Source organism: Emiliania huxleyi (genome assembly GCF_000372725.1).
Source record: "Emiliania huxleyi CCMP1516 chromosome Unknown EMIHUscaffold_15, whole genome shotgun sequence".
In the NCBI taxonomy this organism is placed as follows: domain Eukaryota; phylum Haptophyta; order Isochrysidales; family Noelaerhabdaceae; genus Emiliania; species Emiliania huxleyi.
Genome location: NW_005201092.1, coordinates 804,595 through 826,962, shown reverse-complemented (window position 1 = coordinate 826,962; position 22,368 = coordinate 804,595). Strand labels below are relative to the sequence as shown.

Here is a 22,368-nt window from a genome sequence, read left to right as displayed (position 1 = left end):
GGCCCTTGGCTCGGCACGTGGCGCTTATGCTCGGCAGTTCTCGCTCGTGGGTGCAGCTCCAGCTGCAGGCTGGGCCAGCCGGTTTGCTAGATACGCATACGGCTTTGGGGGGGGGGGGGGCGGGGGGGCCCGGCCGTGCCGGGGCCCTTGCGCGGGCGGAGAAGAGTGTGTGGAGAAGAGAGCAAGGTAATCCTGCGACCGCGGAAGTTCGGCAGGTTTAAAACAAACGCGAACCAAGACCCACGATATATACGCTCTATCGGGGGACCCTTCGGGGCGCCGCCCCCCTCTTGTAATAAAGCGTGTACGTTACTGCGCCCGCCCCTCGATCTTCTTGGGTAGCAGCTGGCTCTGCTCGTCGCCGTGGCCCAAAAAGCCAAAGCCTCCCAATCCCCAGCTCGAGACGGCGCCGTCGGCGGTGATGGCGATGCTGTGGGACTGCCCTGCTGACACAGCGACGACGCGCTGGCCAGCAAAGGCCTCGACCTTCTTCGGCAGCAGCTGGCGCTGCTGGTCGCCGTGGCCCAACTTGCCGTAGTCTCCATCGCCCCAGCTCCAGACAGCGCCGTCGGCGGTGAGGGCGAGGCTGTAGTAGCCTCCCACCGACACAGCGACGACACGCTGGCCAGCAAAGGCCTCGACCTTCTTGGGCAGCAGCTGGTTCTGCTCGTCGCCGTGGCCCAGCTTGCCATAGCTTCCACTGCCCCAGCTCCAGACGCTGCCGTCGGCGGTGATGGCGAGGCTGTGCGCGAATCCCGCCGACATAGCGACGACGCGCTGGCCAGCAAAGGCCTCGACCTTCTTCGGCAGCTGCTGCCTCTGCTCGTCGCCGTGGCCCAGCCGGCCGTCGCGTCCCAAGCCCCAGCTCCAGAGGGCGCCGTCGGCGGTGAGGGCGAGGCTGTGGACGTATCCAGCCGACACGGCGACGACGCGCTGGCCAGCCAAGGCCTCGATCTTCTTCGGCAGCAGCTGGTCCTGCCCGTCGCCGTGGCCCAGCTTGCCGTAGGCTCCACCGCCCCAGCTCCAGAGAGAGCCGTCGGCGGCGAGGGCGAGGTTGTGCACGGCTGCAGCCGACACAGCGACGACGCGCTGGTCAGCCAAGGCCTCGATCTTCTTCGGCTGCCACTGGTGCTGCTGGTCGCCGTGGCCCAGCTGGCCATAGGCTCCAGGGCCCCAGCTCCAGACAGCGCCGCCGGCGGTGAGGGCGAGGCTGTGGTTCTCTCCCGCCGACACACTCACGGCGCGCTCGACACCCAGCGGAGAGGGGAGGCGGGTCGGCGTGTTGAGCCGCACCACGCCCTCGCCGTGGCCAAGGAGCGATGGGCTGTAGAACGGCGCATAGCCGCACGACGAGAGCCGCCCCTCGCCGTCGATGAAAACGCTGTGGGTGGAGCCTGCCGCAACCCTCGCCGGCGGGTTGGACTCGCGCAGCAGCGCCGAATAGCACAGCCACCGCACGGCGCAGTCCTCGCCCTCCGGCTGCGCCGGCAGCTCGAAGCCGCGCTCTTGCGCCCACAAGCGGATGCCTTCCAGCGCAAGCGAGGCGTGGAAGAGCAGCGAGACGGCCGCGACGCGAGCGATGTCGGCGGGGCTGTGGCAGCGAGAGAGGGCGCGCAAGAGGAGCTCCGTGGGGAGGTCGAGGAGGCGGGCGGGCGGCGGCGTGCTCGGCGAGGGCGCAGCGGAGGCGGAGGCGGGGGCGAGGCGGCGCGAGCGGCGGCGCGGCGGGGTGGACATCGCGAGGAAAAGAATTTGACCGGCCTCTGCAACGGGTACGCAACGCAAATTCTTTTTTCAGGTTAAGCCGCTTGAGCGACCAGCGCGACACAGCGATCGACCACAATGGCGACTCGACCCCTCCCCGCCGACCCCGACGCCCTCGACGCCGCGAACGAGCGCTGGTTCCACGGTGCGCCTCTCCGTCCCCTCCAGCGCCAGGCGATCGAGTGCTCGCTGAGCGGCCGCGACGTCCTCCTCCTCATGCCGACCGGCGGGGGCAAGAGCCGCACGTTCCAGCTCGCCTCGCTCGCCACCCCGGGGATCACTGTGGTGGTGGTGCCGCTGCTCGCGCTGATGCGCGACCAGCGCGACGCGCTCGACTCGCTCCGCGTCCGCGCCCTCCACCTCTGCTCCTCGCAGCCCGCCGCGGAGCAGACGGCGGTCTTGCAGGAGCTGCGGGCGTGGCCGCTGCCGCCGCCAGAGAGCACGCAGGGCGCGGAGGAGGCGGCGGCGGCGGCCGCTGTGGCTGCGGCGGGGCGGCGGGGCGGCGCGCCCTCTCCCTCGGAGGGCGCGAAGCTCCTCTTTGTCACTCCCGAGCGGCTGCTGCAGTCGCTGTCGCTCGGCGGCGTGCTGCGCTCGCTCGCGTCTCGCGGGCTGCTGCAGCGGGTGGTGGTGGACGAGGCGCACTGCGTGGTGTCGTGGGGGTCCGACTTCCGACCCGAATACGCCCGCCTCGGCTCTCTCCGCGCCGATCTGCCCGGCGTCCCGTGGCTACTCCTGACCGCGACACTGGAACCTTCTAGGAACCTTCTAGGAACCTTCTCCTAGGCGTCCCGTGGCTACTCCTGACCGCGACGCTGCCGCCCGCGCGCCGGCCTCTCCTGCTAGAGAGCCTAGGGCTCGACGCGTCGGGGGTGCGCGTGCTGGAGGGGAGCATGGACCGGCCCCACCTCCGCTACGCCGTCTGGCGCAGCTAGACTTCCCTCGCCTCCCCCCCCTTGGACCGGATCGTGAAGGGGCTGAGTGGTGATGACTTCCTTCCGAAGGCGCAAGACCTCGCTCGCCTCCTCCCTCGACCGGATCGCCGCCGCACTCGGGGCAGGCGGCGGAGGCGGCGGCGGAAGCAGCGGCGGCGGCAGCGGAAGCAGCGGCGGCGGCGGCGGCGGCGGCGGCGGCGGCGGCGGCGGCGGCGGTTGCCGCTGCGCGATCGTGTACTGTCACTCTCGCGCTGAGGCGGAGCGCGTGTGCGACGGGCTGGTGGAGCGGCGGGTGGCGGCCGCGTTTTACCACGCGCAGGTGGAGGGCGAGGTCAAGGAGGCGCTGCACCGCGACTGGCTGCAGGGTAGGGTGGAGGTCATCGTCGCCACGTGCGCCTTTGGGATGGGCGTGCACCACGGAGGCGTGCAGCACCACCCTCCCCCCTTCTAGGAACCTTCTAGGAAGCTTCTAGGCGTGCACCACGGGGGCGTGCGGCAGATCTTCCACTACACGATCCCCTCCTCGCTGACGGCGCTGGCGCAGGAGTGGGGGCGGGCCGGCCGGGATGGGGAGGACGCGGAGTGCGTCCTCCTCTACTCGTACTCGGACAAGCAGCGGGTCAAGTCGTACGACGCGGGCCGACGGGACACGACCACGACACGTCCCTGACGCGCGCGGCGCGGTGCCGTCTCCGTTAGGTCGAGTCGATGATACGGCGGGGCGCGCCGCCCGCGACGCTCGAGGAGCTCTCCACAGAGCAGATGCTGTTAATTAATCAATCAACTACTCAACTATGTAGTAATTAATAGGAGCGGCTCGGCGAGCTGATGGAGGTTGCCGCGATGTGGACGACGATCTCCCCAGATCTCCCCAGATCTCCCCATACCTCCCCAAGGTGGTCGCGATGTGCGAGGACGACGTTGGCTGCCGCCGCGCCCGGCTGCTGCGCCACCTCGGCCAGGCGCCGCCCGGCTATGAGAGGAGGGTGGGGGTGGTGAGACTACTCTCGGCTACTCTCGGCCACTCTCGGCCTCTCTCGGCTACTCTCTCGGGGTCTCAGTCTGAGCGGCTGCTCCCTAACGCCTCGGGAAGGAGCCACCCGCCCCTCCTCCGCCACCCGGCCGCTGCTGCGACAACTGCGCCGCCGACGCGCCGCCGAGGAGCGCGGAGCTCGGCGTGGCGGCGCGCGCCGCTCTCTGCGTGGCCGGCCGGCTGAATGGCGCGCTGACGCTACCGAGGCTCGAGGCGCGGCTGCACTGTCTCCCCGCATCTCCCCGCATCTCCCCGCATCTCCCCACATCTCCCCACATCTCCCCACATCTCCCCACATCTCCCCACATCTCCCCACGTCTCCCCACGTCTCCCCACGTCTCCCCCCCCCCCCCCCCCCCATCCTCCCCACATCTCCCCACATCTCCCCACATCTCCCCACATCTCCCCACATCTCCCCCACATCTCCCCACATCTCCCCACATCTCCCCACATCTCCCCAGCTGAGGCTCGAGGTGTCACTCACTTCACACCAGCAGCGACTCATGACTCGAGCCGCAGGCGCTGCTCTACGGCTCGCGCGCCAAGGAGGTGGTCACGTCGGGGCTGGTCGACCACACCTCGCCGAGCAATCTCCCGCAACCTCCCGCAACCTCCCGCAACCTCCCGCAACCTCCGCTAGGTCCACCTCGCCGAGCACGGCGTCGCGAAGGGCCTCGGCCGGCCTCAGCTCTCGAGGCTGCTCCGCGCACTCGTCGTGCGGCAGGCGCTCCCCCACATCTCCCCCACATCTCCCCCACATCTCCCCCACATCTCCCCCACATCTCCCCGTATCTCCCGCGCACCGTCGTGCGGCAGGTGCTCTCCGAAGTCAGCACGCCGTGCCCGCACGGCGGCTACTCCTCCCGCGTGGGGGTCGGGCGAAGGGCCGCCGAGGCGCCCTTCGCACCGCCGCCGCAGCCGCAGCAGCCGCAGCAGCCGCCGCCGCCGCCGCCGCAGCAGCAGCAGCAGCAGCAGCAGCAGCAGCAGCAGCAGCAGCGGATGTTGCCGCCTCCCATCGTGCCGGCGCAGCCTGCGCACACCCAAGCGGGCGCCCAGTTCCACCTCTGCCTGCGGTCGCTCGACGCCGACGCAGAGGCCGCCGCCATGGCCGCCGCCGTGAGCGGCAGGGCATTTGCCGGCGCGGCGGCGGCCGGGGGCAGTGCGAGCGAGGAGGAGGAGGAGGAGGAGGAGGAGGAGGAGGAGGAGAGGGAGGAGGAGGGGTGGGAGGAGGGGCGGGAGGAGGTGGGGGGCGGGAGCGAGTGCGCCGCGTGCGAGCCGATCTGTGAGCTCCACCGCCTAGCCTTCTTCGACGGCGAGATCTAGCCGAGATGCGGCCAAGAGACAGCCGAGATGCGGCCAAGAGACAGCCGAGATGCGGCCAAGAGACAGCCGAGATGCGGCCAAGAGACAGCCGCGATGCGGCCCAGGTGCAGCCGCGACACAGTCCGCGGCCAGCCCCCCGTCAGGCTCGCAGTCTGCTCTCGCCTTTGAGCGCTGCGCGGCACACTGCAACGGGGGCGCCGCCTGCTTCGACCGCTCGTGCAACAAGGGGGCCTCGCGCCGGCTCCGGCTCAAGCGGAGGCGACATGACATCACACTTCTCCCACTCCACCCGCTCTCCCTCCCGCGCCACACTTCCTCCACACACACGCTCACACACCCCACTCACACACCCCACCCCCACACCGCACCCCCTCACACTTCCGCACCCCGCGCGCACCGGGGCCTTGCACTTGGAATGTGCACCCCGCGCTCCTGCCACCCCTAGTGCAGATGCGAGGGCTGCCCGGCCCCCCTTCCCAGCGAGGGTACCCGACCTCACCCAACCCTCCTCACCCAGCCCTCCTCACCCACCTCACTCTACAGCACCTCACTCACACAATCCACCTCACACAACCCTCCTCACCCTACCACAGCACCTCACCCTACCACAGCACCTCACCTCAGGCACGACCGGCTCGGCCTACCGCCTCACCGGGCGAGCGGCGGCAGCGGCCCCTCCCCCGCCTCCTCCGCCGCCTCCTCCCACTGCCTCTTCACCCCTTCGCCCTCGCCGCGGGTGGCGGCGGCACAAGCGGCGACGGCGGTGTCGGCGGCGGCGACGGCGGTGTCGGCGCCTTCGGCGGCTGTCTCGACACCTTGCTCCGAGCTGCGTGTCTGCCGCCTCTTCTCGCCCTCCTCCCTCGGCGACGGCTCCGGCTACATGCCTCCGCCGCCGCCGCCGCCGCCGCCGCCGCCGCCGCCGCCGCCGCGCGCCACCCCGCTCGCCGTGCGCACAAACACGCCCGACCAGCCGCCGTCCCACCCCGGCCTCTCCCCGGCGCGCGGCGCGTGCGGTGGGCCTCTCCCGCCTCCCCCGACGCCGCGCTCGTCCGCACACGGCACGTCTCCAGGTTCGGCAGCGGACGGCAAGGGAGAATGAGCCTCCGAAAGAAGGCTCGCCCTGTGGTCCGAGCCGCGGCCCTGGGCTTTGTTGACGCCAGCGCGCCCCATGTCAGCCCGGCCCACATACGGCACGCTCCACGTCGGCCTCGGAGCGGAACATCTTCACGTAGCAAGGGCTCGGCGCCCTCCTCGACGCCAGGCGGCAGCCGGACCCTGCGGGGCGCCTGTCTCAACCCCCCCCTCCCCCCGACCCTTCTCCTGATCCCTCTCTCGGCCCTCCGCCAGGCGGCAGCCGGAGCCGGCAGGACGCAAATCTGGTCGGGTGCGCCGCACCGGCGGTCTGGAGGAGGGGCGGCGCGGGCATGGCCGTCGACCCAGCCTCTTCGTCCTCGCCCTTGCAGGCGCGTCCTCGAGCTCGCCGAGGAGGGCCGCTCTGTCGTCGAGATCGACCGCGCCCTCCACCGCGAACGGCACCCCGCCGAGGCCAGCCCGTGTCCCGCAGCTTGCTTTGTCCGTACTCACGGCTCTTCTCTGCTCAGGTACTCCACCAGCCGAGGCACGCCCTGGCCGCGCGCCAACGACGGGAAGGTGGTGGTGCGCACGCTGCTGCAGGCGGGCGTGTCGCCGCGCGCGGGCGACTCCAAGATCGCGCGCTACATCGACGAGCTGCGCGGCAAGGGCTACGGCCAGTGAGGCGAAGCGGGTCGCGGCTCCAGCGGCGGGCTGCGTCTAGAGCGGGGGAAGGCCCGGCGCGGAGAGCCAGCAGCCGCGCGCCGAGGAGGCACTACACGATGTCAGGTGTGCATGCGAGAACTTACGAGCACAGGTAAAGGCTAGGCTCACGAGGCGACAGCCCGACAGCGCCGCAGCGGCCGCTCGCCAACGGGGCCTGCCCCCTGCGCCTTGCGGGTCAGCTAGGGCTCGACTCGGGTCGTGCCGCGTGAAGTCTGAAGACGCTTGCGCGCGACACCGCGACTGATACAAGGCATGTTTTGCGAGTATATGGGACACGATGTCTCAAATATGAGAGGTTTTGACTCCTACCGGCTCCTGACGCTATCCCTGGCAGCTCTAATGACCAGGATCAGTAGTGCTATGATAGAGGGTGCCCATACTAGCGCAGGAGCTGCCACACTCGCCCGGACCGGCTCCCTCTGGGGCCGGTTCCGCAGCCCGTGAGAGCCGACAGCGGGGCCGTGCCGCGGGTGCCTACTGCTGAGTGCCACAAACACTGCGCCGTCCCGCCATCACCTACAGGCTGTCTTGTGTGATGGTTGGGATGTCCAAACGCCACCATCTTGGCTCTTGCGACCTCAAACCCGCGAGCTGTATGGGTGGTCCTGACGTCGACAGACGCCCGATGACCACGGTGAAGCTGAGCCGGAACGAGTCGACAAGTCTCGTCTGAGCCCGTGGCGGTCGCCGGCTGAGTCGCTGTGCACGGGCCGGTACCTCAGGCGTCACCTCCGCAGCCTCAGGTCTCACACTCCATCACCGCCGCCGGGACGCCGTCGGTGGCACGCTCGGCGGCGAGTTTGTGGCAGCCCCACAGCGAGCGCGGCGTCGAGCCTATTCGGTCTGGTCGGTCGGCCGCACTCACCGGGTGCCAGGGAGTGCGGCCGACACGCGAGCGGTGCTTCCTGGCAGCGCGCGCCGGCTGTGGGGCTGCCACAAACTCGAGACACGCTTTTTGGGACATTTTCGACGCTTTTGTCCCATATACTCGCAAAACATGCCACAATCATCACATGGATCCACCGTAGCCGCCGCCGCACTGGTATGTGTCTCGTGCGATTTATGGCGTATTCATTCGGAATACAGGTACACCAGCTCCGAGACTGTCCGGCGTGCGGCGCGCCCCCCCACCCCCCCTCCGCGGGCTCTCTCGTATTTTGCAATAAAAAAACGAGAGAAAGTGACGAGTGTGAATGTGATTATGTGTATACACACATCTCTCGCTTGCCTTGTGCGCAAGAAGCACGATCGGGACTGAGCACGCGCGCGCGCACGCGCACCGCCTCCCACCGCATGCGGCCATGCCGCACATATGCTCCTCACGCCGTGTGAGCACGTCCCGCATCGGAGCACGGAGGCGCCTCGGACCCACTCTTAGAGCGCCAGGAAGCCCGAGACGATCAGGGGCGCCATGAGGAAGGCCATCTTGTGCGCTGGCTTCGTCTCGAGCTTCAGCTCGGCGTAGATCGGCCCGAATACCGCCGTGAGGCAAGCCATCGTGAGGGCGATGGGCACGGCCGCGGCCGTCTCCATCGTGCTGAACGTGTAGATGAGCGTGAGGAACGCGATGCCCGAGAGCCGCGAGATGAAGAGGTGGTACTTGTCGTACGGCGTGTCGAAATTCTGCTCGATCACCGTGGCCGGCGCGAGCACGAAGCCGACTGCATACATCCCCATGAAGGCGGAAAAGGACTTGAGCCACACGCTGCCGCTCACCACACCGCCGCCGCGGAGCGCGAGAGCGCTGGCGGCCGAGGACGGCAGCTTGGCGGCGGGCACCTTGGTGGCCACCTTGGTGGCCGGGTCAGCAACCTTGAGGGCGGACGAGGTCGCGAGAGCGGCGAGGACGAGGAAGGCCCTCATCAGTGTGCTCTGTTGGTGCCTGTTGGTGCGGGGGAGTCGAGAGCCGAGGGACACCCGAGGGACGCCCCTGTCCCGCGCCTCCCCCTACACGCCCTGCCCCGCAAGATCTCACTCCATCCCGGCCTGCGGCATACCTCGGCACCCCCTTGCACGGAATCTGAGCGTGAGGGAATCTGAGCGTGAGGGAATCTGAGCGTGAGGGAACCTGGGCAGTGCCGCGTAGTGCGGCGTGCGCGCGGGCGTGCGCGCGGGCGTGCGCGCGGGCGTGCGCGCACGTGCGCGGGCGTGCGCGGGCGTGCGCGGGCGTGCGCGGGCGTGCGCGGTGTGCGCGGGCGTGCGCACGCGTGCGCGGCATGCGCGGCCAGGGCGCAGGCAAGTGCCTGAGGGTATGGGGGTGGGCGCCACCCTGGGGCTAGCCATAGCATCGTCGGCTCAGTGATGGGTATCCAGTGAGAGGTTGAGGTGCAGGACACACCTTTGTCCCCCTAGGGTCACACTCCCTGGCGCTGCGCGTATGTTACCAGGTGCAGGTCCCTTCCTGTTGTTTTGGATGCCCCGCACCCCGCTCCGAAGAAAGCACGGTCCGATTTTATAAGCAGGTCTGACTCGCAGCTGCGAGAAGTTGCTGCAGGTCTCGCGGCGCCCGGGGCGGGCCCGGCGCGCGGGCCTGAGGTGGAATGCGTGGCCGCCCCCTTTTGTTTGGGCTTTGGCATGATCTTGATACGGAACCCTCCTATGTCTGTCTAAAAACAATGAAAGAGCTAATAGCAATTTAGGCTCCTCCGCCACCCTCGAACCCTCTACATTGTCCATTGAACACATGCGTGGGGCGGTGCCACTGTGTGACAACACCCTGATGCCTCGCCGCCTCAGGTTCGCGACGGCCACAAGCCAGCCGCCGCGCTGCTCTCCCTGTGAGCCCAGTCACAGCTGCCGGTCGTCCCGAAGGCCGAGCTCGGCGAGCAGCGACTCGACCGCGTCCGCCACCCGGCGCAGCACCGCCACCCAACCCTCCAGCTCGGCCCGCACCGCCTCGCGCCTCGCTTGCGGCTCTCCCTGCAAAGGGGTAGAGGGGTACACGTTCATGTGCGGGTTCGGAGGAGGTGGCGGCGGTGAGGGCGTTGGCGGTGAGGGCGGCGGCGGTGATTGTGGCGGCAACCGCGGGGAAGGCAGGGGTGGCGGGAGCATGTCGCACCTCCGCCTCCGCAGCCTCCTCGCCCGGAGGCGGCAGCGAGAGGGCGGAGAGCATCGCCTCGCGAGACGGCAGCGCGGCCAGCGCCGCCCGGAAGGTGCCCCGCAGCACCCAGCCGTGGAACGGCGCAACCTGGGAGGGCGGGCGGGCAGGGATGGCGCAGAGGGCGAGAGGCGTGTCTGCACGCGCCGCCGCACCCCGCCATGACCTCTCCTCCTGCTCCCTTCACCTCCCGCTCGTAGGCCGTATCTCCCCCATATCTCCCCCATATCTCCCCATATCTCCCTTCACCTCCCGATCGTAGGCGAGGCTGCCGAGGGCGGCGGGCGAGCCGCCCCGCGCGTCCGAGAGGCCGCTCGCCAGCTCGGCCCAGAAGCGCTTCATCCTACATGGGCGTGCCATGGACGTTTCTGGCCGTGCGGTGTGGCGTCGCCAGTGCTGGCTCGCGTCTCGGACCAACGGGGTCGGCCACGCCGCATCTAGGCTCTGCTAAGATGACAATACCCAATACTCTGCTATGATGACAATACCAATCCTCTCATCGCAGCATCTATCTCTGCGCTCCGCATGCTCCACAGCAGCGCGAGGGCGGCAGAGCCCTCCTCGAGCCGGGCCTACAGGACACGCCACTGACATGTCCGGGACGTGTCCCGCAGGCGGCGGCGGGCTGCTTCCTCGAGCAGGGCCGGCTGCTGCACGCCCGCCGCCGCCTCTGCCTCGAGGAGCCGCCGCAGCCCGGCCGGTCGGCCGTGCCGCTCCCACGACTCCCGCACCGTCCGCGTGTTGTGCGCGTCGCAGCGCACCACCAGCCTCATGAAGGAGCCCAGCCGGCTCGAGTGCGTCGCCTGAGTGTCGATCGCGTGCAGCAGCTGCCCGACCGGGACGTCGCCGTGCCGCGCGATGGAGGGAAGGAGAGCCTCGTACTCCTGACGAGAGGTGAGAGCGTGAGACGGCGATGGGCGGTGAAGAGAGGGGTGAACGGTAGGGCGTCTCGGGCCTCCGCGCCTGATTGATGACTCGGACGAGCGTGGGCGACTCTGCGCGTGGTTGACTTGGACGAGCGGCCGCAGCAGAGTCGTGCAGCGCTGGGGCCGACTGCGGCGCGAGCGGCTTAGGCGTCAGGATCAGGGCTCGCATCACAGCGCTCATCATGGCTTACCACCGGAGCCAGTGCCAGTGGGCCGAGCGGAGGGTGATGAATCGCGCGAGCTCCGCGATGAACACGTGTGTATTCTCTTTTTTTCCCGGTTTCTTTTTATTTTCTCTTCACTCTGGACCGAAGTGAGAGCTCCGCGAGAAGCCTGAGCAGGGCGAACGAACAGGTGAGACGTCTCTGTCTCACGGGTGTTTCGTCCCTGTGCCTGTCTCAACACTGTGTCATACTCGCACCGATCTCTGCGTTCCGAACGGAATCCTCTCCTCGTTGAGACGCCGCGAGAAGCCTGAGCATCCCCTCCTTGTCCTGTCCATCTGCGCGGCTTCTCACTGCCCCGCCCACATCTCGATCTTCTTGGGCAGCAGCTGGTTTGACATGTCCTCTCCGTGGCCGAGGCAGCCGCTCTCGCCCGCGCCCCAGGTGAAGACGTCGCCGTCGGCGGTGATGGCGAGGCTGTGGTATGGCCCAGCCGACACAGCGACGACGTGCTGGCCAGCAAAGGCCTCGACCTTCTTGGGCAGCAGCTGGTCCTGCTCGTCGCCGTGGCCCAGCTTGCCGTCGCGTCCGCTGCCCCAGCTGCAGACCTCTCCGTCGGCGGTGATGGCGAGGCTGTGGGAGATCCCCGCCGACACAGCGACGACGCGCTGCCCAGGAAAGGCCTCGACCTTCTTCGGCTGCAGCTGGTCCTGCCGGTCGCCGTGGCCCAACCGGCCGCCGCCTCCCTGGCCCCAGCTCCAGACACTGCCGTCGGCGGTGAGGGCAAGGCTGTGAAAGAATCCCGCCGACACGGCGACGACGCGCTGCCCAGCTAACGCCTCGACCTTCATGGGCAGCAGCTGGCGCTGCCGGTCGCCGTGGCCCAGCATGCCCGAGTAGCCTGCACCCCAGCTCCAGAGGGCGCCGTCGGCGGTGGTGGCAAGGTTGTGGTACTCCCCAGCCGACACGGTGACGACGCGCTGCCCAGCAAAGGCCTCGATCTTCTTGGGCAGCAGCTGGGTCTGCTCGTCGCCGTGGCCCAGCCGGCCTTGGCCTCCAAAGCCCCAGCTCCAGACACTGCCGCCGTCGGTGATGGCGAGACTGTGGCTATCTCCAGCTGAGACAGCGACGACGCGCTGATCAGCGAAGGCCTCGATCTTCTTGGGTAGCAGCTGGTTCTGCTCGTCGCCGTGGCCCAGCTTGCCTCGGCCTCCACGGCCCCAGCTCCAGACGGCTCCGCTGCCGGTGAGGGCGAGGCTGTGCCTCTCTCCAGCCGACACGCTCACAGCGCACTCGCCGCCCAGCGGAGAGGGGAGGCGGGTCGGCGTGTTGAGCCGCGTCACGCCCTCGCCGTGGCCGAGCAGGCCTGGGCCCCAGGCCGGCGCATAGCCGCACGACGAGAGCCGCCCCTCGGCGTCGATGAAGAGGCTGTGCCGTTCGCCTGCGGCCGCCCTCGCCGGCGGGTTGGACTCGCGCAGCAACGCCAAAAGGCACAGCCACCGCACGGCGCAGCCCTCGCCCGCCGGCGGCGCCGGAGGCTCGTAGCCGGCCTCTTGCAGGCGCAAGCGGATGCCCTCCAGCGCAAGCGAGGCGTGGAAGAGGACCGAGACGGCCGCGACGCGAGCGATGTCGGCGGGGTCGCAGCGAGAGAGGGCGCGCAGGAGGAGCTCCGTGGGGAGGTCGAGGAGGCAGGTGGGCGGCGGTGCGCTTGGCGAGGGCGCAGCGGAGGCGGAGGCGGGGGCGGGGGCGAGGCGGCGCGAGCGGCGGCGCGGCGGCGTGGACATACAAGTGCGCACACTTAATGATTTTCGACCGACCGCAGGGAAACGCAGGGACCCCCCGACCGAGCTGCGAAACAACGGCGTCCACACCGGCCGCCGCTCGAGAAGCCCCAAAATTTTCTTCGGCGCTGCGCGCCGTTGCAGTCGTAGCTGTAGTCGAGTGTAGGTACACGTATGTTGCAGCCCAGCTATCGTGCCGCAAAAAGGTCCATGTGGCTAGAAAAAATGCTGCCGGTCGCCTCGAAAGCGCCCGCCGGTGTGTGTCCAAAGATGTAGCGCTACAAGTTTGGGGACGCATCCGACACACGGGCAGGTTTTCGCGCTTCTATGCTGGCCAACGGTGATGACGCCGTCGCGTCACCGACGGCTCGTGCTTGCGTATGATAGCAACCCCTCGTCCGACGGCAGCGTCCTCGTGTCCGCCACTCCGCCCGCGCGGCATCATTACTGTCCGCCTACACCACTGCGGCCGCCATCGTCACCCCTCGCCGCTTGAGCCTCCGGCCGCGTGCGGCAACTGCGCACCTACCAGCCCGCAATCGAGGGTGGAGAGTGGCCACGCGCTCAGTCACACTACTACGTGCCATCTGAGCACGTCTTGGCGTATACGAATGAATATCTCCCGATGCGTTCCGGGCCGCGAGCGGCCGAGGGGGTGCATTGTACCCACTCGCACGCCGGCACGAGCGCGGCGCCGCAGTGGGGCAAACGGGGCATCTGGGGCTAGCTCATCTATGAGCATCATCTCTGCCGCTTCTCGCCATCCCCGAGGAGCAGCGCGCCCGAAGCAGGTGAGTCACGGCCGCTGTCCAGCGAGCGCGGCGGCGGGCCTGGGAGGGAACCTCAAGGAGAAATATAGAAGTTCGAGATTCGAATCCTATTTGACAAAACCGGGAGCGTGAGCTGGAAGTGACGGGAGTACAAGAAAATCGCCAAAAATTTTCTTCGGCGCTGACGCGCCGACAAAGCTGGTGTCCGACCCCGACCGCCGGCCGAAACAGCCGCGTCCAGCCCGACCTGCGGCCGGCCGAAAATCATTAAGTGTTGCGCACTTGTAATGTCTTGGAATAACGCGGGCTCTCAGCGGAGCTGGGAATACATGTAGGACCGCCGCAAGCGGCGTGGCGTGGAGCGGTTGAGCATCCCTCCCCGGGGGCGATATGTGTTTTTATTAATTCACAAAGCACATATCGCCCGCCTCCGGTCCACCTCGCCCCTACAACCTCATCACTCCCAAGAGAGTGTGACCTCCCCGGGGTCAAATCGTGTCCTGACTTCACTTTTTGACGGATTGCTAAAAATCTCTCGGATTGACGGCCGAGCCACTGGGTGATGAATGCCGAGCTCCGCAAAACGCATGCCGATGCCCAGAACTCAGTGACAGTGTCTCTCGGGCTCGGCCCCGCCGTGACGCCGAACCGAATCCTCTCCTCGTTGAGACGCCGCGAGAAGCCTGAGCATCCCCTCCTTGTCCATCTGCGCGGCTTCTCACTGCCCCGGCGCCCACATCTCGATCTTCTTGGGCAGCAGCTGGTTTGACAGGTCCTCTCCGTGGCCTAGGCAGCCGCTCTCGCCCGCGCCCCAGGTGAAGACGTCGCCGTCGGCGGTGATGGCGAGGCTGTGGTCGACCCCAGCCGACACAGCGACGACGTGCTGGCCAGCCAAAGCCTCGATCTTCTTGGGCAGCAGCTGGTCCTGCTCGTCGCCGTGGCCCAGCTTGCCGCAGGCTCCATAGCCCCAGCTCCACACGGCACCGTCAGCGGTGATGGCGAGGTTGTGAGCCCATCCAGCCGACACAGCGACGACGCGCTGCCCAGGAAAGGCCTCGATCTTCTTCGGCTGCCAGTGGGTCTGCCGGTCGCCGTGGCCCAGCTGGCCTTCGCCTCCCCCGCCCCAGCTCCAGAGGGCGCTGTCGGCGGTGAGGGCAAGGCTGTGAAAGAATCCCGCCGACACGGCGACGACGCGCTGCCCAGCTAACGCCTCGACCTTCATGGGCAGCAGCTGGCGCTGCCGGTCGCCGTGGCCCAGCATGCCCGAGTAGCCTGCACCCCAGCTCCAGAGGGCGCCGTCGGCGGTGGTGGCAAGGTTGTGGTACTCCCCAGCCGACACAGCGACGACGCGCTGCCCAGCAAAGGCCTCGATCTTCTTGGGCAGCAGCTGGTGCTGCCCGTCGCCGTGGCCCAGCTGGCCTGAGGCTCCACCGCCCCAGCTCCAGACCTCTCCGTCGGCGGTGAGGGCGAGGCTGTGGAAGCCTGCAGCCGACACAGCGATGGCGCGCTGATCAGCGAAGGCCTCGATCTTCTTGGGTAGCAGCTGGTTCTGCTCGTCGCCGTGGCCCAGCTTGCCGACGTCTCCTGCGCCCCAGCTCCAGAGAGAGCCGTCGGCGGCGAGGGCGAGGTTGTGCAGCTCACACGCCGACACGCTCACAGCGCGCTCGCCACCCAGCGGGGAAGGGAGGCGGGTCGGCGTGTTGAGCCGCGTCACGCCCTCGCCGTGCCCGAGCAGTCCTGGCGTCCAGCTCTCAACCTTTCCGCACGACGAGAGCCGCCCCTCGCCGTCGATGAAGACGCTGTGGTGCCGGCCTGCCGCCGCCCTCGCCGGCGGGTTGGACTCGCGCAGCAGCGCCGCGAAGCACAGCCACCGCACGGCGCAGCCCTCGCCCTCCGGCTGCGCCGGCAGCTCGAAGCCGCGCTCTCGCGCCCACAAGCGGATGCCCTCCAGCGCAAGCGAGGCGTGGAAGAGCAGCGAGACGGCCGCGACGCGGGCGATGTCGGCGGGGTCGCAGCGAGAGAGGGCGCGCAAGAGGAGCTCCGTGGGGAGGTCGAGGAGGCGGGCGGGAGGCGGCGTGCTCGGCGAGGGGGCGGCGGAGGAGGCGGAGGCGAGGCGGCGCGAGCGGCGGCGCGACGGGGTGGACATCGCGAAAAAAATCGAGGGAGGACCAAGGACCCCGGCTGATGTCCAAACTCACGCGATGGAAAGAAAGAAAGAACGAAAATGGACAACCCAAGGGAGGGATGGGAGGACGACACGCCGCCACCACACAGGGATTTTAAGGAGAGGGGTGTGGTGCGCTAGCCGTCGCCCACCCTTGGGCATCCGCCTCTTCCTATCTCTCTTCGCAGTCTCTCGCCGATTCTCGCTGCAACAAACTGTACTTCATATGGGCGTGGGGTTGGGAGGCACTGTGAAGGTCATCAATGTCGGCGCTCTGCCCTGGCCGCTCTGCTGACCAGCACTGCTGACAGCACTACGGTCGGTCACTGCACTGTATCGTTCGCTCAGTACCAAAGGCCACATGCTCAGCGCCGCCGACGAGGCCTGCTTCTCCGCCGCGGCCGCGGCCGTGCCACTGCTCGCGTCGCTCTCGCGCGAGCAGCTCTCCGTGGCGCGGCTCGGAGGACTCACAAACATCGTCTTTCGTGTCGAGGCGCGCGTGGCCGGCGGCCTGCAGCGCTACTGCCTGCGCTGCCCCGGGCCGGGCACCGAATCGTACATAGACCGCGCCGCGGAGAGGGCCAATGCCGAGGCCGCCTGCCGCGCTGGCGTCGGCCCCGCGGTGCTCTCCTTCAGCGACGGAGGCGTGCTGCTCATGCCGCTGCTGCCCGGCGAGACCATGTCGCCCGAGGCCTTCCGGTCCAGGCCTGGCGCGGCGGCGCGCGCAGGCGTCGCGCTCAGGACGCTGCACCACTCTGGTGAGGCGTTTGCGAGCCGGTTCGAGCTCTTTGAGCAGGCCAGCCCCAAATTGCGCGCGGCCTCTCACGGGGAACCGCCGCAGGCGGGAGCGCAGTTCGCTCTGTGAGCAGGTCGACAAGTACCTCGGCGAGCTCGGCGACGGCACAGCGCTGCCCGAAGGGTACGGCGAGGCGCTCGCGGACGCGCAGGCCGTGCGCGCGGCGTTATCTGCCAGGCCGCTCCCCGTCGCGCCGTGCCACTGCGACCCGCTCTGCGAGAACTTTGTCGACGACGCGGAGAGGCGCGGCGTCGCGCGAGGAGTGGGGAGTTGAGAGCTGAGGGACACTCTGTCCCGCGACATGTGTGAGGGGGGAGAGAGGTTGAGAGATGTGGATGTGTGTGTGTGTGTCTATATATGTAGAGAGATCTTGAGAGAGGGAGAGAGGGAGAGAGAGAGAGAGAGAGAGAGAGAGAGAGAGAGAGAGAGAGAGAGAGAGAGAGAGAGAGAGAGAGAGAGAGAGAGAGAGAGAGAGAGAGAGAGAGATCTGACGGCCGGCGTTGTCGGCACGCCTCGCAGCGGGGCGATGCGCATCGTCGACTTTGAGTACGCGGGAATGTGCGACCCGCTCTGGGACGTGGCGGACCTTAGCGTGGAGGCGAGGCATTGGAGGGGGAGAGGGGAGGAGAGGGGAGGGGAGGGGAGGCATGGAGGGGGAAGTCTCCTCCGCGTGTCAATTCTCGCCTCCCCTCCGTACTCAGTGTCAACTCTCGCCTCCCCTCCGTACTCAGGCGGGCCTCGACGCGGCGAAAGAGGCGGAGCCGCCCCGCCGCCCCGCTGCCGGCCGAGACAGGGCCGAGGTGAGCCGAGATCGGCCGAGATCAGGCGGAGCTGCTGCGCGCGTACTTTGGCGGAGCGACGCCGACGCAGGAAGAGGTGGGTCGCGTCGTGCTCTACAAGGAGCGGTGGGAGGAGGAGCACTGCCGAGGCCCGCCAAGCACGGCGTCGCTGACGCGCGCTCTCCGGCGCACGCCGCAGGCGATGTGCGACTTGCTGTGGACGCTCTGGGGGCTGCTGCAGCACAAGAATGGCAACCCGGCGGAGGACTTTTGGGCCTACGCGACCGGCCGCTTCGTGCGGTGCCAGCGGCTCATGGCGAGGCCCGACTTTGCGCAGCACGTGGCCGCCGTGCGGGCGGGGCAGCCGAGCGGCTAGGATCGTGGAGCTCGCTCACTGCCGGTCACAATGTTCTATTCTCGCGGGAGTCGCTTAGGCGGCTCCCGTGGAGTACCTGTGTTAGTGCCAGTGCGCGCCAGTCCCGTGCCAGTGGGTTGTGCGAGGGAATTTTGTTGTAAAGTTCTATTCTTAATTCTACGTCGCGCCGACTCGCGCGGCGCTCGTGCCTGCTGCCTCCGTCCCGTCAGGCCTCATGAATCTTGAATGGTTTCATATATTCTGCAGGGGGGGGGGGGGACGTCCAACCGCTGCCTGAGCCTCCACACACACAGCTCCAGCTGCAGCTCCAGGGCTCTCGCACCTCAACCTCTCATAGAGAGATGGACAAGCGGGAGCTCGGCGCGCGCGGCACAGCTCCTGCGTCCTGGCGACTGGCGACTGGCGCGTGCCCACGGGTGATGCTGCATGCTCATACGAGCAGCGCTTCGCGAGAGGATCCTGCTGCCGCCGCCTGCCGCCTCGAGGCGGCAAGCGGGAGGATCCGGGCGGAGACCACGGCAACGAGGCTGAAGACCATTTTCTTTTTTCATTACGTAGTCGGCTTTCATTTTCTTTTCTAGGGGAAACAATGCTCACACACGCTCTCACTCCTCACCCATAGAAGACGGCTCTAGTAGCATGCTCCGTTGCCCATTGTCCACAAGCCACCCTGACATCTTTTCCAAGTACGGAGCGGCGTCGACAGCCTCGACAGCCCCTCCCTCCGACTCCACCATCAGCCGCACCGCTCCCTTGTTCCCGGCGGCGACAACGCTCGTCGACGCAACACCACCGCCAGCCTCGTCCTGCTCGAGCTCGACCAGCACCTTGCTGCATCCGAGGAGGGTGAGGCTCTCCACCGGCCCCTCCGCACGACGGAGCAAGCACTCGGGAAGGGCCTCGAGGCTGACGCAATCCGTCAGGTCGAGCGACTCGAGCTTCGGCAGCGACGCAGGCAGCGAGGTCAGCGCGGTGCACCCCTTCAGCGAGAGTGCGCGCAATGCCAGGCAGCAGCGGATCGCCCGCGGCAGCGTGAGGAGCTTTGCGCAGCCGTCGAGGGTTAGGCGCTCAAGGGCGAGGCACTCGCCGATCGACTCTGGCAGCGCCGTGAGGGTCGCGCCCAAGCCGCCGGCTGCGCCGCGCAGATTGAACTTCCACTGCCGCCGCGGCACGCCGTCGCGCATCAAATCCCAATCCTTCGCGCCAGCCGCCGTGAGCAACTCCACTACCCGCGTGTGCCCAGCGAGCACGCAACGGACCATCGCCGTGCTGCCGCCAGAATCCACTGCGTCGACGGCCGAGCCGGCGGCGAGAAGCTGCTGCACGACAGAAACGTCGCCGGAGCCCGCCCCCGCCATGAGGGCCGTGTACCCGATGGTGGCGTCCACGTCTACTTTGGCGAATGCGTTCACTTCGGCGCCCGCCGCCAGCAGCGCCGCCACGGAACGAGCGTGGCCTCCCTCGGCCGCGCTGATAAGGGGGGTGTATCCCATTAGGCTGTGGCGTGTGCCGACGCCGACGCCGAGCATGCCCGCGTGGTTGGGGCTGCGCGTGACCGCGTGATTGGGGTCCGCGCCCGCTCGCAGTAGCAGGTCGACTTGGTTAATCGAGCTGGAGCCGAGCATGAGTGCCGTACAGCCGTCCGCGTCTTGCAGCTCAAGATCAGGGCCGAGCTGGCCTGGCTTCCGCCAGTGGACGTCGATAGAAGTCTTCGACGGTGATAGTGGCGCGCCGGTGATGGTCGGCTCCGCATCCTCCAGCAGCGCCTTGGTGAGTCCGCCGTGCGAATTCAGCGCGCAATACATGAGGGCCGTCTTGCCATGCGCGTCGTACGCGTTGACGTTGGCGCCCGCGCGCAGCAATGACAAGACGCTGCGCACCTCGGTGTTGTGTCCGAGCCTTGCCGCGTAGATCAGCGGCTGGCTCTGCGAGTTCGGGTCCGCATTGGCCGCAAGCAGGGCGTCGACGCAGCGCACGCCCTCGTCGCCCTTGCATACAGCCGCTAACGCGAGGGCATCGATGCCATGGGATTGGTGTCGGCTCATACTTCGCCCAAGGCCTTTGCGGCACTCTTTGAGCGTCGCGTCCGCCTTTGCCGCAAGGAGCAGTTCCACACAGTCTGCCGCGCCGACACGAGCGGCCAGCATGAGAGGCGTCACGCCGTGCGCGACGGTCTGGTTGACCGCAGCCTCGCCACTCATAGCCAACGCCTCCTGAATGGCCTGAACATCGCCCATCGAGGCCGCGTGCAGCAGTGCGCTTCCCTTGCGCGCAGCGGCGGAGGCCGCGCGCTCAAAGGGCTGAACCTGCGCCACGCCGCCGTCGACGTCGCGCCTGCGGCAGATGGCCTTGGCGATCTGATCGCCCTTCGCGTCGCCCGTGAAGTGCTTGACGAGCATGCGGACGGTGAGCGGCCACGGCTGCTTGTTGACGTTGCGCCCGCCCAGCTGAGTGAAGAGAAAATGGTCGAACGCCTCGAGGCCGCTGCGGTGCAGCTTGCTGGGCACGAGCAGCTTCTGTCTGCACACCTCGTCGACACGCTCCGCGACCTCCCTTGGGACCGGGCAGCGCTCCACTGCGAGGACCAGCAGCAGCGCCGCCGCCTCGTGCAGCTCCTTCTCGGCAAGCAGCTCCGCGCACTGGCGCATCGCCTTGGCGACCGCCTGTGGCGCCCCCTCCACCCGCGCCCACGTCGAGCGCTTGCCAAGGAGGTCAAGCGCCGCCTCGCGCGTCTCGAGCGCCTCGGTCGTCGCCTGCTTGAAGAGGCTCGCGTCGTTGAAGAACTCGCGTCCACGCACTTGCGCTTTGGCCTTGAGCGCGTCGAGAGGGTCGAGCACGGCTTGTGGCGCGCCGGAGAAGCGCAGCTCGTCGGCCATGCCCTCGAGCAGGCCCACGTGCGAGCGCTGCAGCTTCGAGATCACCTGCTCGATCGTCAGCGCGTTGAGATTGACCGAGAGGCGCGCCTCAATGACCACCACACTGCCGTCGACTCGCGTGCCCTGCACCTCTAGCCCGGTCAATGGCCCAAACAGCGTCTCCCTCTCGTGCGGGTACTGGCTCAGCCACGAAATGTCCGCGCCGCGGTCGACCATGCCCTGCTGGATCTCGAAGACGAGGCCATAGTTGGCCCCCTCTCCCGCCGCATAGCCCATCGCGACCGACCTGTCGGTGGTCGTCGAGAGGAAGGCCCGCTCTACGCCGCCGCGCACGCCAAACTCGTTAGCTGTCCAGAATCCGGGTGGCAGCGCCATACCAGCGATGCCGCGGTAGATCTTGCTCGCCGCCGTGAGCTTTGCGCTTTTGACGATGCACGAATTGATTGCGTGAATTGTCGTCGTGTACTTGTTCATCGTGCCAAGCGCCGCCTCGAATGACGTCTCGCCCGCCTTGTACCGCGCCGCGACGTCGCCGGAGCAGCAGAGCCGGATCATCTCGCCGCGTAGGTACTGCGACTCGGCGTTGAGCCCGCGCAGCACGCCGTTGTACTTGACAAAGAGCGGGCCGGTGTAGAGGCGCGCCGCGACCACCTCCTGCCGGATGAGCTCCGGCTCGCCGAGCGCCAGAAGCCGCGCGTTGAAGGCGCCCATCTCAACGAGCACTTCGGCGAGTGGCTTCGGGCGGCGGCAACGCTCGCGGTCAGGCAGCATCGACTCGCTCTCCTCGGCGTAGGCGTCACGGCCGAGGCGCGTCAGGCCCTCAGCGGCCTCGAGCACAAAGAGCCACTCCTCTTCGCTAGTGGTGTGGACGCCGTAGTTCGGCGTCGTGAAGGGCTCGCGCGAGTCCGCCGCCTGCGTGTGCTCCGCCCGCATCGCCTCAGCGACGCTCGGGTGCGGCGCGCCGATTCGGCCCTCGAGGCCTTTGTGGAAGTCGGTGATGCTCGCGTACGATAGCTCGACGGCGCCGGCGAACTTTGCCTGCAGGTCGGCGCCGCCCGGCGCGCTCGCGCCTCCCCTGGAGAGCGCGGAGAGCTCAGGGTACAGGATGCGCGCAACCTTGCTCTCGAGGCCCGCCGCGCGCAGCCGTGCAGCGAGCGCTGCCTCAGAATCGAGCGCGAGGCCGAGCGAGCGGCACGCTGCGAGCTCGTCCTCCGTGCCGTCGCCGTCGACGCCGAGGAGGCACCCAGAGATGGCACATTCGAGGTCGATGGAGGCCAGCCAGCCCTCCGCCGTCCACGAGCCGTTTTGCTTGCTGAGATTGGGTTTCACGACTCCGCTGCTGGCGCAGCGCTTCTGCAGCGCCCGTATGAGGGCCGGCAGTGGGATGGTGGGGTTTGATGCGATGAATGCGTCGACCGCTGCATCAAGACGTTGCTCGGCCAACGTGGTGGCGTCGCAGCTGTTGCGTTTCGCAGGTGGCGTCCTCGAACGTAAAGGGTGCCAACGCAGGGGCATCTTTTGGCTGCCGGAGCGACTACAGAAGCGCACGCGTTGCTTGGCGGAGCGACTGCAGAAACGCACGCGTTCGGCACGCGTTCCGGCCTTACAGGAGCGGCCTTTCTGCTGGCATTTATGAGCCGTTTTCTTTTTATTCGCAAAGCTGGCGAGGTACTTCCAGCCTGCTGTGGGAACAGCTGACGCAGTCTCGCCGAGGCTCGCCCCAGCATCTCGGGTTGACTCGGCCAGACAAAAACCCCGAGAGGCGTGGGAGTACCTCGCCAGTCGCAAAGTGG

General features: G+C 68.0%; 6 protein-coding genes across 6 annotated transcripts; 3 read left to right on the top strand and 3 right to left on the bottom strand.

The window, feature by feature from the left end:
- Positions 1-1,839: 1,839 nt before the first annotated feature.
- On the top strand, positions 1,840-3,363 carry EMIHUDRAFT_63309 (hypothetical protein; the record flags this gene model as incomplete). The annotated part of the gene is made up of 6 exons (XM_005786698.1): positions 1,840-2,106; positions 2,221-2,483; positions 2,531-2,678; positions 2,828-2,932; positions 2,956-3,117; positions 3,193-3,363. The coding sequence occupies 6 exons, from the start codon at positions 1,840-1,842 to the stop codon at positions 3,361-3,363; spliced, it is 1,116 nt and encodes a 371-aa protein (XP_005786755.1).
- Positions 3,364-8,220: 4,857 nt separating this feature from the next.
- On the bottom strand, positions 8,221-8,709 carry EMIHUDRAFT_202059 (hypothetical protein; the record flags this gene model as incomplete). Its single annotated transcript, XM_005786697.1, has 1 exon — positions 8,221-8,709. One exon carries the CDS (start codon positions 8,707-8,709, stop codon positions 8,221-8,223), a length of 489 nt encoding a protein of 162 aa, XP_005786754.1.
- Positions 8,710-9,633: 924 nt separating this feature from the next.
- On the bottom strand, positions 9,634-10,716 carry EMIHUDRAFT_98713 (hypothetical protein; the record flags this gene model as incomplete). The annotated part of the gene is made up of 4 exons (XM_005786696.1): positions 9,634-9,765; positions 9,905-10,033; positions 10,193-10,286; positions 10,547-10,716. 4 exons carry the CDS (start codon positions 10,714-10,716, stop codon positions 9,634-9,636), a joined length of 525 nt encoding a protein of 174 aa, XP_005786753.1.
- Positions 10,717-16,109: 5,393 nt separating this feature from the next.
- Positions 16,110-16,818, top strand: EMIHUDRAFT_202057 (hypothetical protein; the record flags this gene model as incomplete). The annotated part of the gene is made up of 2 exons (XM_005786695.1): positions 16,110-16,525; positions 16,590-16,818. 2 exons carry the CDS (start codon positions 16,110-16,112, stop codon positions 16,816-16,818), a joined length of 645 nt encoding a protein of 214 aa, XP_005786752.1.
- A 252-nt stretch (positions 16,819-17,070) lies between these two features.
- EMIHUDRAFT_202056 (hypothetical protein) lies at positions 17,071-17,699 on the top strand (the record flags this gene model as incomplete). The annotated part of the gene is made up of 2 exons (XM_005786694.1): positions 17,071-17,121; positions 17,370-17,699. The coding sequence occupies 2 exons, from the start codon at positions 17,071-17,073 to the stop codon at positions 17,697-17,699; spliced, it is 381 nt and encodes a 126-aa protein (XP_005786751.1).
- A 605-nt stretch (positions 17,700-18,304) lies between these two features.
- EMIHUDRAFT_202055 (hypothetical protein) lies at positions 18,305-22,090 on the bottom strand (the record flags this gene model as incomplete). Its single annotated transcript, XM_005786693.1, has 2 exons — positions 18,305-19,244; positions 19,416-22,090. The coding sequence occupies 2 exons, from the start codon at positions 22,088-22,090 to the stop codon at positions 18,305-18,307; spliced, it is 3,615 nt and encodes a 1,204-aa protein (XP_005786750.1).
- Between the last annotated feature and the right edge of the window lie 278 nt (positions 22,091-22,368).